The 19,469-nt window shown below is 37.9% G+C and overlaps 1 protein-coding gene across 2 annotated transcripts in view; it reads right to left on the minus strand.

Moving 5' to 3' along the window:
- The window catches only part of ZNF527 (zinc finger protein 527), a 59,751-nt gene that overhangs the window by 35,599 nt on the left and 4,683 nt on the right, over window positions 1-19,469 (minus strand). Inside the window, exons 3-4 of one of the 2 annotated variants that reach the window (XM_066348363.1) lie at window positions 17,041-17,167; window positions 16,148-16,243 (exon numbers count right to left, since the gene is read on the minus strand). In XM_066348363.1, coding sequence (XP_066204460.1) covers window positions 16,148-16,243; window positions 17,041-17,167 — 223 coding nt within the window. The remainder of the gene's footprint in view (window positions 1-16,147; window positions 16,244-17,040; window positions 17,168-19,469) is intronic. The other variant, XM_066348364.1, reaches the window with a different exon arrangement.

The following is a 19,469-nucleotide window of genomic DNA, read 5'->3' on the forward strand; positions in this document are numbered from 1 at the left end:
ATTTCAGGGATGCAGTGAAAGCAGTAATAAAAGGGAAGTTTATATGATTAATAGCTTATATCAAGGAACAAAAGAGATCCCAAGTAAACAACCTAACATCATATCTTAAAGAACTAGAAAAGAATAACAAAGGCAACTCAAAGTCAGCAGAAAAAAGGAAACAGTAAAAATTAGAGAAGAATTAATTGAAATAGGAGAAAATTATAGAAAAAATTAATACACCAAAAAGCTGATTCTTTGAAAAGATCAGTAAAATTGAAAAACTCCTGGTTAGACTCACTAAGGAATTCATATATACAAAATCTGAATGAAAGAGGAGAAATTACCACAGACATCATAGATATATATACAAAGGATCATAGTAGTATACTATGAAAGATTATATGCCACTAAATTCAAAAAAATTGAAAAAAATGATTAAATTCTGAGAACTATACAATCTTCCTAGACTGAGTCATGAAGAAGTGGAAACCTAAATAGACCCATAAGCAGGGAGGAAATAAAAACAATTATCAAACACCTCCCCTAAAATAAAAGTCCAGGATAAGATGGCTACACTAGTGAATTCTCCCAAACAGTCAAAGATTTGGTACCTATCCTCCTCAAGGTCTTCCAAAATATAGAAGAAGCAATAATCCCTACACATTCTATGAGGCCAACATAACCCTAATGCCAAAACCTGGCAAGGACAACACAAAAATGAAAACTACAGACCAAAATCTAATGAAAACAGATGCAAAAACCCTCAACAAAATACTAGCAAATCGAATACAAGAGCACATTAAAAAAAATGATACATCATGGCCCTGGCCAGTTGGCTCAGTGGTAGAGCATCAGCCTGGTGTGTGGATGTCCTGGGTTTGATTCCCAGTCAGGGCACACAGGAGAAGCACCCATCTGCTTCTCCATCCATCCCCCTCTCATTTCTATCTCTCTCTTTCCCTCCTGAAGCCAGGGCTCCATCAGACCAAAGTTGGCCTGGGCGCTGAGATTGGCTCCATGGCCTCCACCACAGGTGCTAGAATGGCTTCACTTGCAATGGAGCAACGCCCCAGAGAGAGACAGAGCATTGCTCCCTAGTGGGCATCCTGGCTAAATCCCAGTCAGGCGCATCCAGGAGTCTGTCTCTCTGCCTCTCCACTTCTCACTTCAGAAATATACCAAAAAGAAAGAAAAGAAGAGAAAAGAAAAGAAAAGAAAAGAAAAAGAAAGAAAGAAAGAGAAAAAGAAAGAAAGAAAACATCACGGTCAAGTAGGATTCATTCCAGGAGCACAAAGATGGTTCAACATACAAAAATCGATCAATGTAATACACCACATAAACAAAACAACAAAAATAATTTGATCCTATCAATAGATGGAAAAAAGGCATTTGATAAGATACAACATCCTTTTATGTTTAAAACACACAATAAAATTAGTATAGAAGGAAAGTAGCTCAACATAATAAAGGCCATGTATGACAAACCATCAGCAAATATACTAAATGGTGAAAAAATGAGGCTTTTTCTCTAAAATCAGAAAGAAGACATGGCTTCCCACTCTCTTCACTCTTATTCAACATAGTTCTCAAAGATTTGGCCAGAGCAATCAAACAAGAGAAAGAAAACGCATTCATATCAGGAAAGAAGACGTAAAAGTATATCACTTTTGAGAATGACATGATCCTGTATCTAGAAAACCCAGAAGACCCCACAAAAGACTACTAGAAACAAAAAATCTATACAGTACTGTTACAGGACACAAACACAATATACAAAAGTCTACTGCTTTCCTATATAACAATGAAACTTTGAAAAATGAACTCAAAAGAACAATTCCATTTACAATTGCAATAACAACAACAAAAATACCTAGGAATAAACAACAAAGGATGTAAAGGATGCATATAATAAAAACTACAAAACATTATTGAAAGAAATTGATAAAGACACAATGAAATGGAAAAACATTCCAAGTTCATGGATTGAAAGAATGAACATAGTTAAAACGGCCATATTACCCAAAGCAATATACAAATTCAAGGCAATCCCCATCAAAATTCCAAGATCATTTTTAAAAAAATAGAACAAACAATCACCAGGTTTGAATGGAACCATGAAAAACCCTGAATACCCCAAGCAATCTTGAGGAAAAAGAATGAAGCCAGTGGTATTACACTACTTGACTTCAAATTATACTATAGCACCATGATAATCAAAACAGCATGGTATTGCCAGAAAAAGAGACATACACACCAATGGAACAGAATCAAAAGCCCAGAAATAAAAACACATTTATATTGACAAATCATATATGACAAAGGAACCAAAAACACACAGTGGTGAAAAAAAAACCTCTTCAATAAATGGTGCTGGGAAAATTGGAAAGCCACATGCAAAAGAATGAAGCTTGACTACAGTTTTTGTCCATGAACAAAAATTAATTCAAAATGGATCAAAGATCTAAATATAAGATCTGAAACAATAAATTACATAGAAAAAAACATAAGTACTAAACTCATGGAGTTTGGCCGTAGAGAACAATTTATGCATTTAACCCCAAAGGCAAGGGAAATAAAGGCAAAAATAAGTAAGTGAGACTATATCAAACTACAAAACTTCTGCACAGCATAAGAAACTGACAACAAAACTAATAGGCAGCCCTCTAAACAGGAGATGATATTTGCAAACAACAGCTCCAATAAGTAGTTAACATCCAAAATATATAATATATAAAGAACTTAAATGCTCAGCAACAAACAATCCAATTAAAAAATGGGGAAAGGGCCCTGGCTGGTTGGCTCAGTGGTAGAGTGTCGGCCTGGCGTGCGGAGGTCCCGGGTTCGATTCCCGCCCAGGTCACACTGGAGAAGCGCCCATCTGCTTCTCCACCCCTCCCCCTCTCCTTCCTTTCTGTCTCTCTCTTCCCCTCCCGCAGCCGAGGCTCCACTGAAGCAAAAGATGGCCCGGGTGCGGGGGATGGCTCTGTGGCCTCTGCCCCAGGCGCTAGAGTGGCTCTGGTCGCAACAGAGCGATGCCCCGGATGGGCAGAGCATCGCCCCCTGGTGGGTGTGCCAGGTGGATCCCGGTCGGGCGCATGCGGGAGTCTGTCTGACTGCCTTCCCGTTTCCAGCTTCAGAAAAATACAAAAAAAAATGGGGAAAGGATCTGAACAGACACTTCTCTCATGAAGACATACAAATGGCCAACAGATATGAAAAAATGCTCATCTCACTAGCTATTAGAGAAATGCAAATCAAAACTACAATGAGATACCATCTCACACCTGTTAGATTGGTGATTATCAACAAAACAGGTAATAACAAGTATTGGAGAGGCTGTGGAGAAAAAGGATCCCTCATTCACTGCTGGTAGGAATGCAAACTGGTGCAGCCATTGTGGAAGAAAAGTATGGTGGTTCCTCAAAAACTAAGAACAGAACTACCATATGACCCAGCAATTCCTCTACTTGGTATCTACCCCAAGAACTTGAAAACATTGGTATGTAAAGACACATGCACCCCATGTTCATCGCAGTATTATTCCGGTGTCCAAGACATAGAAACAACCAAAGTGTCCTTCACTAGAGGACTGGATAAAGAAGATGTGGTACATATTATACAATAGAATATTACTCAGCCGTAACAGATGATGACATAACACCATTTGTGATAACATGAATGGACCTTGAGAACATTATACTTAATGAAATAAGTAGATCAGAAAAAGCTAAGAATTATATGATTTGACACATAGGTGGGATATAAAAATGAGACTCATGGAAATAGATAAAAATAAAGTGGTTACAAGGAGGAGAGTACTGTGGGAGAGGGGAGAGGGGAAAGAGTAAAGAGGGACAAATATATGGTGACAGAAAATGATTTGACTTTGGGTGATGGGTATACAACATAATCAGTTCAAAAGCTATAAAAACCGTTTAACTGAAACCTATGTACTCTAATTGATCAATGTCACTCTGTTAAATTCAATTTTCTAAATAAAAATTAATAAATAAATTAATAAATGATACTTTTAAATTAAAAAAAGAAAATAAAAGAAAAAAACCAAGAGCTGGTTCTTTGAAAATGATAAATTAGATTGACAAATCTTTAACCAGACTCATCAAGAAAAAAAGAGAGGACCCAAATAAAATTAGAAAGAGGAGAAATAGCAACAGACATCATAGAAATACAAAAGATTGTGATAAAATATTATAAAGAACTTTATGCCAACAAATTATACAACCAGGGCAGATGGATTAATTCCTAGAAACATACAACCCTCCAAAATTGAATCTGAAAGAACCAGAAAACCTGAACAGACTAATTACAACCAATAATATTGAAGCAGTAATCAGAAGAACTCCTAGCAAACCAAAGTCCTGGACCTGATGGCTTCACAGAAGAATTTTACCCAACATTCAAAGAATAACTGACATCTATCCTTCTCAAGCTATTCCAAAAAATTCAAGTGGAGAGAAGACTTCCAAACTCATTTTACGAGGCATGCATTATTCTAACTCAAAAATCAGCTAGAGAAACGACAAAGAAAAAAAACTATAGGCCAAAATTCCCAATGAACAAAGATGCTAAAATTCTCAACAAAATATTTGAAAACTGGATCCAGCAATACATTAAAAATATCATAGACCATGATCAAGTGGGATTTATTACAATCAAGTGGTGCAATATTTGCTAATCAATAAACATGATGCATCACATAAAATGAAGGGAAAATATTATCATATTAGTAGATGCAGAAAAAGCATTTGACAAAATCCAGGACCCATTTATGATTTAAAAAAATAACTCATAGCAAAGTAGTAATAAAGGGACTATATCTCAACATAATAAAGGCAATATATGACAAACCGAGAGGCAACATCATACTCAAGAGGCAAAATCTAAAAGCAATCCCTTTAAGATCAGGAACAAGGCATGGGTATCCATTTTTACCACTCTTATTCAACATAGTACTAGAAGTCCTAGCCACAGCAATAAGACATGAAGAATAAAAGGTATCCAAATTGGATAGAAAAAAGTAAAAGCATCATTATTTGCTGATGACATGATACTGTATATAGAAACCCCTAACTCTCCACCAAAATAACTACTAGACCTAATAAATGAATTTGGCAAAGAAGCAGGATACAAAATTAATATTCAGAAATCAGTGGCATTTTTATATACTAACAATGAACTATCAGAAAAAGAAATCAAGGAAATAGCCCTATTTACTACTGCAACAACAATAAAAAAAAATTAAGTACCTACGAATCAATTTAACCAAGGAGGTCATGAATAGGAATAGTTAACATAATTAAAATGTCCATACTGCCCAAAGCAATCTATAGATTCAGTGTAATTCCATTAAAATATCAATGGCATATTTCACTGATCTAGTACAAATATTCCAAAAATTTATATGGAACACCAACAACAAAAAAAAACCTGAATAGCCTCAGCAATCTTGAAAATGAAGAACAAAGTGGGAGGTATCGCGCTTCCTGATATCAAGTTATACTACAAGGCCATTGTACTCAAAACAGCCTGCTACTGGCATAAGAACAGGCATATAGATCAATGGAACAGAAAAGAGAAGCCAGAAATAAACCCACAGCTCTATGGACAACTGACATTTGACAAAGAATACAGGAGTATATAATGGAGTAAAGACAATATCTTTAATAAACGGTTCTGGAAAAACTGGACAGATACTTTCCAAAAAATAAAACTAGAACTCCAAATTACACCATAAAAATTCTAGAAGAAAACATAGGCTGTAGAATCTGAGATATTCACAGCAATATTTTTGCTAATACATCTTGTGCAAATGAAACAAAGGAAAAAATAAACAAATGGGACTATATCAAACTAAAAAGCTTTGCAGAGTAAAAGAAACCATTAACAAAATTAAAAGACAATCCACTCTATGGGAGGGCATATTCACTGATACATCTGATAAGGGGTTTATAACCAAAATTTATAAAGAACTTATAAAACTCAATACTAGGAAACAAACAATCCAATTTTAAAAAAGGGCAAAGGATCTATATAGACACTTCTCCAAAAAGGACATACAGATGGTCAGTAGCCATTTGAAAAAATGTTCAATGCCACTAATCATCAAAGAAATAAAAATTAAATTCACAATGAGATATCACTTCATACCTGCCAGAATAGCTCTCATCAACAAAGAACAAGGGCTGGCATGAATGTGGAGAAAAGGAGCCCTTGTGCACTGCTGGTGGGAATACAGACTCCTACAGCCACTTTGGAAAACAGTATGGAGTTTCCTTAAAAAACTAAAAATGAATCTTTTGACCCAGCTGTCCCACTTTTAGGAATATAGCCTAAGAATCCCAAAACCCCAATTCAAAAGAAGATATGCACCCCCATGTTCACTGCAGCTTTACTTACAATAGCCAGGATCTGGAAACAGCCCAAGTGTCCAGCAGTGGACAAGTGGATAAAAAAGCTGTGGTACATAGACACAATGGAATATTACACAGCCATAAAAAAGAAGGAACTCTTACCTTTTGCAACAGCATGGATGGACCTGGAGATTATTATGCTTAGTAAAATGAGCAAGGCAGAGAAAGACAAATACCAGATGATCGCACTTATATGTGGAATCTAATGAACACAATAGCTGCAGAACAAAATAGAAACAGATCAGGGTCACAGGGAACAGACGAACATCTGTAGAGGGAAGGGAGAAGAGGAAAGTGGATTAAAGAACATGAAGAGATTAGCCAAAAAACATAAATACATAACACATAGATACAGACAACAGAGTGGCAGTAGGCAGAGGGAAAACGAGGAAGGAAATGGGGGAGGAGAAGGTAAGTGGAAAGAAACTTTGCTGGGGGGGCATGATGCTGTATGTAGATGGTGTTAAATTGAGTTGTACACCTGAAACCTCTATGGTTTGGTATACCATGTCAACCCAATAAAATAAAAAAGAAATTTAAAATAATAAAATCAAATCAAATAAAAATAAATAACAAAAATTATATTTTAAAAAAAGATATTATATTGGTGGACTCTTAAGTTGTTCTATTCCAAAATATTTTTAAAAACAATGTTTTTAAAAATTGTTTTTAAAAACAATTCTTGGAAAAAAAACAACAATTCTTGGTCCTGGCTGGTTGGCTCAGTGGTAAAGTGTTGGCCCTGCATGCGGAAGTCCCAGATTTGATTCCCAGTTAGGGCACACGGGGGAAGCAACCATCTGCTGCTTCTCTACCCCTCCTGCTCCCCCTTCTCTCTCTCTTACCCTCCTGCAGCCATGGCTTGATTGATTTGAGCGCATTGACCCCAGGCACTGAGGATGGCACCCTGGAGCCTCCGTCTCAAGCACAAAAATAGTTCAGTTGGACTATGGCCCCAGATGGGCAGAGCGTTGGCCCCAGACGGGGGTTGCCAAGTGGAACCCAGTCAGCAGCATGCAGCAGTCTGCCTCTATCTCCCCTCCTATCACTTAGAAAATTAAAAAAATAATAATAAAATAAAATAAAATAAAAACAATTCTTAAGATATTGAAATAGTATGTTATAGCAAAACAAAATTTTGTGTATTACTATATAAACATTAAAAACACATATACAGAATAATTAATCTTAGCATATATTCATATACTGTTGTAAGTTTGTCATTTTTTTTAGCTGAGAGGAGGGGAGACAGTAAAGCAGACTCCCACATGCGCCCCAACCTAGATCCACCTGGCAACCCCATCTGGGGCTGATGAAGAAGTACAGAGCTACTTTTACTGCATGAGTCTGATGAGCTCAGACCAACTGAGCTATTCTCAGCATCCTGGGCCACGCTCAAACCAATCGAGCCACCTGCTGCAGGAGGTGAAGAGAGAGAGAAAGGGGAGAGGGAAGAAGAGAGAAGCAGATGGTCGCTTCTCCTGTGTGCCCTGACCAAGATAGAACCTGGGACACCTATATGCACTGAGCCAGTGGCCAGGGCCTGTTGTAAGTTTCTTAGCCCTATTTATAATAAAGTAACACTAGTATTCTGAAGAATGTATGTTTTTTATTTTATTTATTTATTATTATTATTTTTGGTGAGAAGAAGAGAGATAGTAAGGCAGACTCCTGCATGAGCCCAGACCAGAATTCATCTGGCAACCACATCTGGGGAATGCTTGACGACCAAGCTATTTTTAGCACCTGAGGCTGATGTGCTCCAGCAGAACTACCTTCAGCACCCAGAGCCACGCTCAAATCAGTAAAACCATTGACTATGAGAGGGGAAGAGAAAGAGAAAGGAGAGAGGGAAGGGGGGAGAAGCAGATGGTGACTTCTCATGTGTGCCCTGACTGGGGATCAAACCCTAGATGTCCATATGCCAGCAAACTATCCACTGAGCCACCATCCAGGACCAAGAATGGTTATTTTTTTCTTTTAATTTTTTTTTTGTATTTTTCTGAAGCTGGAAACGGGGAGAGACAGTCAGACAGACTCCCGCATGCGCCCGACCGGGATCCACCTGGCACGCCCACCAGGGGCGACGCTCTGCCCACCAGGGGGCGATGCTCTGCCCCTCCGGGGCGTCGCTCTGCCGTGACCAGAGCCACTCTAGCGCTTGGGGCAGAGGCCAAGGAGCCATCCCCAGCGCCCTGGCCATCTTTCCTCCAATGGAGCCTTGGCTGCGGGAGGGGAAGAGAGAGACAGAGAGGAAGGAGGGGGGGGTGGGGGTGGAGAAGCAAATGGGCGCTTCTCCTATGTGCCCTGGCCGGGAATCGAACCCGGGTCCCCCGCACGCCAGGCCGACGCTCTACCGCTGAGCCAACCGGCCAGGGCCAAGAATGGTTATTTTTTAAAAAATGACCTGAGAAATCCCCCATCCATCCTTATCTTTGTGTGTGTGTCTGTGTGTATGGGTGGGTCCTCTCTCTCCTCCTCTCACTGGCTAGCTTCAGAGGATCCAGCAGAGGACAACATGACCCTAGCCGATCGTAAAGCCAATAGATGAAAGAGGTTGTATATCTGAATGACAATATACAGCAGAGGCTTCAGATAACCTCACATTTGATTGTGACATGTACAAGAAATATTTACTCAGTTTTTATTCACTGAGACTTTGTTAAAGCAATCAGCTTTACCCTGACTAATGAGTCAGAAAATTGTTGAAAACTAACAGAATAAGTATTAAACTGGCTAGACATGTGATAAATATATGCAAATCAATACCTTTTATATATATATCACATATACCAACCATAGCCAGTCAAACATCTAAAGCAGGGGTCTCAAACTCAACTCAACATGTGGGCCGCAGAGCAAGATCACAGCCGTTCGGCGGGCCGCACTAGGTCTACAAAAGGCAACTGTCACACAACACTTTTCTCACTGCAGTTGAAAACAAAAAAAAATCAGTACAACATTGTTCGGCGGGCCGCGAGTTTGAGACCCCTGTTAAAGGGAACTAAAGCTATATAATAGAAAACAGCATTGACAGGAATAAATAAGTAGATTAATTGAACAAAAAATAGAGGACAGAAATAAGAAACGTGTAGATATAAGAGAAGAACAGGGTCCTGGCCAGTTGGCTCAACAGTACAGCATCAGCCTAGCATGTGGAAGTCCTGGGTTCAATTCCTGATCAGGGAACACTGGAGAAGTGACCATCTGCTTCTCTACCCTTCCCCCTTCCCCTTCTCTCTCTCTCCCACTCTCTCTCTCTCTCTCCCCCCTCCCTTCCACAGGCATAGCTCTAACTATCCAAGCAATTTGGCCCCAGGCACTAAGAATGGCTCCATGGTCTCACCTCAGGTCCTGAAATAGCTCAGTTGCCTAGCAACAGAGCAGCGGCCCCAGGTGGGCAGAGCATCGCCCTGTAGGGAGCTTGCAGGCTGAATCCCAGTCAGGGCACATGTGGGAGTCTGATTTTGCCTCCCATCTCTCAATTTAAAAAAAAGAGAGAGAGGAGAACAGGGCATATCATTGAGGTAGTAGCACTGTCAACAGAGAAGAAATGGATTAATCAAGCAAATGCTACTGGGAAAACTAATGGAAAAACTTCATGTGAAGAAAACCTCACACATCATATTTTTAAATTAAAATCCACATAGATTATAAGAAGAGTACAAGTAAAAAACAGAACCTTAAAACTATTCAAAATAATACCGGAGAATATTTTTATGAGCTCAGTTAGGGGAAGACTTGGTAAACAAGACTATAATAAGGCACAAACTATAATGAAAAAGGTGGGTGAATTGAATATTATCATTAAAAACTGAGTGAGAGAAGAGAACAGTCTGGGGAACAAAAACACATAGAAAAATAATTAGTGCCCAGAATATATAAAGAAGTTCTACAAATCAATATAAAAAAGTCAAATAACCTAACCCCAAAGGACAGATTAAAAATATGAGCAGGAGAGATAAACTAAATAAACAATGTATTTCTGGGGAAATGCTCAACCTTACCAAGCAAATCAAAACAACTTCAAAAGCATTTCTCTTATATTATACTGACAAGAATTTAAGTTAGACAATATCAAAGGCAATATCAAAAACTTAGATTGGAGAATACCAAACAAATACAGAAACAGAAACTTTCAAAGATTGTTAGTAAAAGTATATACTAATACAATCACTTTGAAGAACTGTTTGAGTATCTAGTAAAATAAAGTGTAAACTTCTATGCCCCAGCAATTTCATTTCCAGGTACAAACCTTGACAGACTCTTACGTGCATGTGCAAGGGAACATACACTGCTAATTGAGATTCAAACAATGGGAACACGCTAAATGGCCATCAGTAGAAAAACGGTTATGTAAAATGTGGTAAACATATTCCATATTTTTAAATTAAACTTAGTATCACATATTCAAAATATGGAATACTATGTATATAGGATTTAAATAAGAACTACAGTATATATATAAATTTACCAAAGATATACACTGAATTCATGACTTGTTTCTAAGAGTCAGGGGTAGATGAGGGAAAAGGAACTAAGAATAAGGAAAAAAGAGAACCTGTACTTAAAATAGTTTATCGCTTTATCAAAAAATTAAAAGGTTATCAAAATACTAATGTATTTTAACTTTATCAATAAAAAAATATTTCCTAAAATAAAAACTTGACTCTCCATTGTAAAAGAGAACGCTTGTACCAGGACAAAGTAACCCAAAATGGTCAAGACTGAGACATGTCTTAATAAAACAACTTTTAAAAAACCACCCAGATCAAAAAATTATAAAGGAAAAGCATCAATCTGGCATCAAACTTCTTCACAAGACCATTTAACACCAGTACTATATAGTACTATTTTAAAGAAGGAACGGTCAATTATAAAAAAAGAACTTGAGAAGACATTATTTGCACAAGCCCCTTTTGAAGAGACTGCCAGAGGACAAACCTTAGCCAATCAAGAGATGTCTTGAAAAATTTTAGCAAAAGGACTAGGAGAAATCACTTAATATATTTCACAACAGAACTAAGACTAAATGAAAAGGTTGAGATGAATTTGATAGAACATGTAAATATTAATATAATATGCCTTGACAATGTAAAAACCACATAATTAACTAAATTTGGGAAGAGAAAATGGGGAATATAATAAGCCTACTCATCTGTAACATGTAAAAATCAAAGGCTAGTTTTTAAAGTTGACCAATTGAATAAGAGAAAGAATACTATCTACATAAACAGCAGAGTACAATCATGAAGGTAAACACTAGAAAAAAAGAAAATTTCCTAATTATTATAAAAAGTAAAGTATTACATGACAAAAAAGGTCTAGAAAAACAGATAACTGAAAGTCTATTTTTAAAACTATGAAACCAAAAAATATAACATAAAATCATATACAGAATTAAGCCCAAATACATCGAAAATGCAATTGGACTTTCACTTATTAAATTGAAAGCATAATCGGATTGTTTCAAAAGCAAATCTCAATTTCATATTGTATATAAATCCCAAAATTTAAAACAAAGTGATTCTACAAAGTTGAAAATAAAGGAATGGGTAAAAGCCCTAAAGAAAGGCAAGGAAACAATTTCACCCAAAGTGACTTCAGAAGGCAGGCAGGCTGCTGACATCTTGATTTTAGCCCTGTTAGACCCATTTTTGACTTCTTGACTCCACAGCTGAAAAATAATAAATTTCTGTGGTTTCAAGCTACTAACATTATGGTCATTTGTTACAGCATCAATAGGAAACTAATATAGAAGTCAAACTGGTACAACCTTTTTGGAGAGATATATGGCAATTCCTAACAAAATTACATATGCACTTACTCAGCATTCCCACACACAGAACTCTACCCTGAAAATAGTACCAACACAAAAAAATACACATATCCAAGGTTATTCAGTGTAGCATTGATTGTTATTGTAAAATACTGCAAACAATCTGAATGTCCACACATTATAATAGTGGAATAAATTATGATAACATCCACATAATGGACTATTTTACAGCTGTTAAAAAATGATGCTCAATCCTGGCTGGTTGGTTCAGTGGAAGAGCATCAGCTGGGGCTGTGGATGTCCTGGGTTCAATTCCCAGTCACACCACACAGGAGAAGCATCCATTTGCTTCTCTATCCCTCCCCCTCTCTCTTCTCTCTCTCTCTCTCTCTCTCTATCTATCTATCTCTCTCACTCTTTCTCTTTCTTCCTCTGCTACAGCTATGGCTCAATTGGAGTGAGTCGGCCCCAGGTGCTGAGGATGGCTCCATGGCCTCTGGCTCAGGTGCTAAGAAGAGCTCAGTTGCTGAGCAATGGAGCAATGCCCCAGATGGGCAGAGCATTGCCCCTTAGTGGGCCTGCCAGGTGGATCCTGGTTGAGGCACATGCAGGATCTGTTTCTGCCTCCCCTCCTCTCACTGATTAAAAAAAAAAAAGAAAGCTCCCTATTAACTGATATGAAATGATTTTCTGTATATATAGCTAGTGAAAAAGCAACATGCAAAGATCATCTATTGTATGCTACTTGTCATGTAACATACAAGGAAATACAAGAAATTACATATATATCTGCTCATCTGTGCAAAAGAAACATAAAAAGGACAAACCTGAAAATAAAGAGACTGGTAATCCATAAGGGATGGGTAAGAAAGGGGTAAGAAGAAGCAGGGAATAAAAACAGGATAGCAGAGATAAGAAGAGAGCAACATATTTCTGAGGATATATTCTTAAAGAACTCTAAATTTTTTTAATAGCACAGTAATGTTTCAGAGATAAATAAATAAATCCCAATAAAACCAACCAGAATATGATAGGAACCAAAAATACAATATAAACAGTACTAAACAAACATTAAAAAAACTAACCTAAATAACTTCTAAAGATAGTATATTGACTGAATACTGTAACATTAAAGGCAAAAATATATATATATAAATAATGTAATCTAGTTGCTAAATTTGTTTCTCACACAGAAATAGATTGGAAGTCCTGAAATTACTTTATGTGAATACTAAAATTGAGCAAATAGGTAAAAATATTGTTTTTCATTGTCATAAAAAGAAATTACTAATAAGCAATAGAGGAAAGTTACAATAAACCCTGTGGAGCAGGACTGGAATCAGGGTATCAATATAAACCGATAGTTTTAATATATAAAAAGATAGAAGCAGAAACATAGAAGTATGTGTATGTGTGTGGTTTGTATGTATGTGTGTGTATGTGTGTGTGTGTGTGTTAGTACACATATATACATTTCATAGCTCAATCTGTGGTGAGGGTGTAGGGGCAATGACATCTCAGTAGCACTGGGCACACTTAATGTCCAGATCTTGGTTTCTAAACATCATTTCCAAATAAAAGGAACCAGGACTCCTTGGAGAAGTGGTTGATTCAAGGCTGGGGTAAATAAAACAAGATAAATCTGGAACAACTGTAACTGTAAAGGAAGGAAGTGCTCAAAAATGATGGGGACATGTCAAAAGGTCATGAAGGAGATGCCAATGGGCAAAGCTAGCAAAATTTGAGCAACAAAATAGTGATTCATTGAATTTACTTCACAGAAAAAATAAAAGTCCATGATTCTATAAGCATAAAGATATAAAGAAACAATTATATATATAATGAAATGTGAGCGAAGGAACAGCTCTTCCCTACAGAGCAATCCTAATATAAGAGGGAAGTAGAAAAATCAACATTAGGTCAAGACTACAGTAGTAACTGTTGTAGGCAAGATCTATTAAGCCAATGGATACTAAAATTAGTGAACAAACATTTCAAAAGAAACTGAATAGTCTCAACATATCTTCCCCAAGATATTTATTAATTACAAGAAAAACTATAACTTTACAATGGAGAAACAAGGCAGATACTACCTTCACCAAGTAATCAAAGTTAACATCATCAGTAATAAGACATATTATTAGCACAGGTAGTTAGCTAGATATTAATAAAGAAAGGAAGCAAAGGGAATCAAACATTTAAAAGCCTGCTTCATTAGGAAGCTACAGCCTCAGAGGCTCCTTAGGGGACCTCTGCATTTTCAGCTCTCAGAACCTAATCCCCAAAGTGGACAAAAAAGGACAGAAGGGAACAGAAAGGATCGCAGCTAGTCATAACCCAGAGAAGAATAAAAACAGTGGGAGAAATTCCTTAGCTGGGCGCATGTCCAGAAGTCAAGATGGCACACGGGGAGGTAAGCACATGCACAAATAAGTCAACATGGTGCAGGGGAAGGTGCTTCCATTTTGACGCATGTGCAGAAGGAAGGCAGATGGAAATCATAAGGAGCAGAGACTGACAACATGACAACATACACAAGGCCTTTTTTTCTCTCTCTCTTGCCCAGTTCTCTCTCCATAGCAGCCATACGGCCCCAGCAGCCATACGGCCTCCAAGTACAACTCCAAGCAATGCAGCACCAGCTGAAATGGAGACTACACTAGCTGGACAGAAACAAAAGCTGAACTGGACTAAGCTTTGATATGAACTGAACTAATGACACAGAATTTGTGGACCCTGGCCTTTGTTCTGGGCCTGATGAAGACAAGGTTGGACTTCTTTCACAGTGGGAGAGAGTTGAAACTGGGACAGTCCTTTGTGTTTGCTCCAATGACCTTACCATTATGTCATATCCTTTGAAATGCTTTCCTTGCAACCCTCTGAAAGGACTCAATTTCTACTGGCAATAATATCAACATTATGAATCCCTTGGTATGATGCACTCATGAGAGGAAGACAACATTATGTTCATGGCACTCTTTTCAAAATGCATTGCACCTCAATCCAATCATGGGAAAAACATCAGATAAGCCCAAATTCAGTAGATGCAGATACAATAAGCCATCTATTCAGAGTAAGGTATATCTGAAGACTGGAGATTTCTCCCAGATGACCAAATCAACAGATTACCTCATGCATATGAATGTCTTAAACTAAGTAAAAAAAGAAACAAAGAGACAAAATCCCCAGATAACTACAGGCACAATAAAGAGTTATACAGAAAAAGTAATCTTTATATACACAGCATCGCTATACTAGCCCTTAAAAGCCACAAAATGTAAACACTTAACTGTAATTTAATCAAAATTCAATCAACTGTGATTTTGGTGAGACTGAGATTGGGGGATGAGAGATGTATGTGTGTGTGTGCGTGTACACATGTACATATAAATTGGATTCAGTATAAAAAGGTACTAAATTCTTATTTTCTTGGTGAGAAGATATCAATAGGAGTTAAACCTTTAAAAACAATCATGAAATAGCAACATAAACATATTTCTTAAAGACAGGAAAGAAACACCAAAAGAAACTGCAAACGATAAGAAAGTAGCTCCCTCCCTCTAGGAAAGGGGAACCGGGGAAGCCCAGCAGGAGACTGCCTTTTTTAAAGGATTAAGTCTAGCAAAACCACTGACTCTTTAAACACTGTGCATATATAACTTAGATAATAACTTCCATAAAATACTCTAAAGATAAATCTATAAGTGTATACAATTCTGACTATAAATAGGAAAGAAGAACTGGAAAGACTGGAATTTAAGATATAGGTAGAAATATTATAGAGTATAATTTAATAGAAATAGGAAAGAAAAAAATCCAAGGTGTAGGTGAGGTTTCTAGAGAAGTGCAGGCTAAAGAGATTTCAGTTTTCTTCTGGAACCAGGGCAGCCTGCTCATGACCACCTGGGCTGGCACTTTATGACAGCCCACTCTGCCCGGTTCCCTGTCACTTACCTGTATATTGACCATCTGACATCTCTTCCTCCACCATCCAAGGTTCCTTCCCTTGCTCCAATAAGAAGATCATATTGGGTTTGGAAATGGAGAGTCCTGTTTACAGAATAAAACGAGAGCAAGAGAGACAGAATCTGCATGCGATAGCTGTTCCAGGACTCGCACTCGTGCTCTTGGTCATTAGGCAAGAAAGGACCTTAGAGGAAGGGCTGGAGAATGGAATGATGTTTGTAAGGGAGATGAAACTTTTTCCATAGTGATGGTTCTCAAAGTGCTAGAGCAGAAGAACCATTACCTAGGAACTTACCAGAAATACATATTCTCAGGCCCCAACCCAGACCTACTGAATCAGAAACCACAGTGCTTCTCAAACTTTCATAGGCATCAGAATCACTTTGAAGGGCTCTTTAAAAACTAGTGGGCCTATTCCCAGAATTTCTGATTCTTTAGGTCTACAGTGGGACTCCACAATTGCAATTTAATAAATTCCCATGCCATGGTGATGCTGCTATTTAAAACCATCTTTCTACAGCAGAAGGAATTACTCATTTGTAACTCTATAAAGCTACTTCAAATCATTTCTTGGAAACAGAGGTAGAAATTCAGTTAAGCACTTAGATGCCCAGGTCAGGGGTCCCCAAACTTTTTACACAGGGGGCCAGTTCACTGTCCCTCAGACTGTTGGAGGGCCGCCACATACAGTGTTCCTCTCACTGACCACCAATGAAAGAGGTGCCCCTTCCGGAAGTGCGGCGGGGGCCGGATAAATGGCCTCAGGGGGCCTCATGCGGCCCGCGGGCCATAGTTTGGGGACACCTGCCCTAGATATTCCCAATGGAGGAAGCAGAACACCCCAAAGGGAGATTTTGAGTTATGGGGAGAGATATCCTTACCAAGCCATACCAAATTCCTGTAGTTCTCCAACATGACATCTCTGTATAAATCTTTCTGAGATGGGTCCAACCATTCCCACTCTTCTTGGGAAAAATCTAGAGCCACATCTCTAAAGGTTACCAACCCCTGAAATAAAAAAGAAAAGAATCTTGTTTGCCAAGTGTTCTCAAATAGTCCTAGGGGAAAAAAATAATAATTCTGCAGGAGTTCAAAGCTCTAAGTGGTCCAAGGAAAATCATAATATAGGGAACAAGTATATACCCAGGTTTTTCAAATATTTTAAGAGAATGAGAGAAATATCAAAAACAGACTCACCCCTTAAAAATTACATTTTTTATGAAAAAGAAAAGGACATATATACAGGGAAAAATTAGCTTATAGCATAAAATATGAGTTTTATGACATGAAAGTATATGAGTAAGAGCAAAGTTTTATGTTACATATAACAAGTATCAAGACATTCTTTTAGGGAGAATTCTTTTATATTTCCCAAACTGGGATATCTTCTGGCTCAGAGTATTGAAAGAAGGCCTTGAACCATTGGGCTTTAACAAAAGGGTATGGTCTGAAATTTAGACTATACATGTGGAAAAAGTTCCAGGAGTATATCTTGAAGAAATAATGAAGTATGTGTGAAGATAATTAGATTGGAAGGTTATATAAAAAAATATCTGGAAAAAACTTACATGGCCAAAAAATTAAGAGTTTAAGCCAGGGGTCTCAAACTCGCGGCCCACAGGCCACATGCGGCGCGCGGGCCGCGAGTTTGAGACCTCTGGTTTAAGCTATGCCACCGATCTATAAGCTGTATGAATATGAGAGGAAGAATATATGTTTTATACACTCAGGTACATCCAGTATTAATTACAAAACCTGTCACATTGTAAAAACTCAGGAAATAGTTGCCGCTTAGTAAGTGGTGAATATTCCTATGATACGTTCATATGCTTAAAAAATGACAGAGCTCCATTTTGCATAGAATGGCCTCATTTCTTACTAAAAATCATAAAATATCTACTATGGTTATTCTACACAGTAAAAATATGAATAAATGTGACTAGAGGGAAAAAACATACAACTACATAGTGTTGTACAACTTCCATGTACCCCTCTACACGTCTGGGTTGTGGGAAGCTAACCTGTATTGACTTCCTCAAGAGACTCCCTTTTCCCACCCCATTTCTGGTTGGGTTAAGCCGCATGCAAGACATGGGAGGGAGGTGAGCGAGGCACGATATTTATTCCCCTGGCTCTCTCCTTGCAGTACTCTCTGCCCTTCAACCAAAGGTCACAGTGGCTGTCAGGGGCCCTCTCCACTCAGATATCTCCTTCTCTGGGTTCAGGCCTAGACTCGGTAAAGGAGCTTTGCTGTTATCGCAGGGTATAGATCTCACTATCCTTTGCTGTTTCTCTATATACTGTAAATAGCCCACTTTTGAGTTTCTTGCCAGAACCCTGATACACATGTTGAGCAGACGTACTTTGAGAATATGACCAGACAATCCACAAAAGCACCTCTAAGCAACTCTACTACCCTTCCTTAATAAACTCATTCTCTCACACTCCCAGGGCCGTTCGATGCCTTCTGCCTCTCTAACTGCCACCAAGTCCTCCCTTGTTCTCGCTTTGAATTTCCTCATCCTCTAGCCCACCATATGTGTTTATTGACCTGTATCTGCCTTCCTTCTGTATTCTGCCTTCCTTCTGTTATTACAGACAAAACTCTAGGCTTCCTATCCAAGACCAATCTTTCTACTTGTTCGTAAAAAGACATTGTCTACTGTCTCCCTTGTAAACATCACGGAGATATTAGATATCTCCTTTGTATTACCAGTATTTTCTCACTTTACTGGATTATTCCTGTCAGTATACAAACAGATGCAATACTTTCCATCTATAAATAAACAAATTCTGTTCCATGACCTCACCCATTTCTCTACTCCTTTTAATAACAAAACTCTTCCAAAGAGCTGTTTAGATCAGTGATGTCCAACAGAATACGTGAGCCACATATGCAATTTAAATTTTTTCAGTAGCTACATTTAAAATATACATAAGTAGTTGACTTGTTAAATAACATTTGTTATTTAACCCAATATATCTAAAATGATATTATAACCTATAATCAATATAAAATTATTAATGCTTTACATTTTTTTGTACTGAATCTTCAAAATCCGGTATGTATTTTATACTCATATAGCACATCTCAATTTTTAGTAGGCTTATGTGATTACTGGGTACATTACTTGACAGCACAGAAAGTAGAGACTCATTGTCTCTATCCTCACTTTAATGGCCATCTATTCCCTTCTAAATCTGTTGCAATGATGCTTTCATCCCAACCACTTTCATCCCAACCACTTTCATCCCAACCACAATGTAGTGCTTTTCAAGGGTATCGGTAGCTGCCATGTTACCAATTCCA

Source organism: Saccopteryx leptura, chromosome 9 (assembly GCF_036850995.1).
Source record: "Saccopteryx leptura isolate mSacLep1 chromosome 9, mSacLep1_pri_phased_curated, whole genome shotgun sequence".
NCBI lineage: Eukaryota > Metazoa > Chordata > Mammalia > Chiroptera > Emballonuridae > Saccopteryx > Saccopteryx leptura.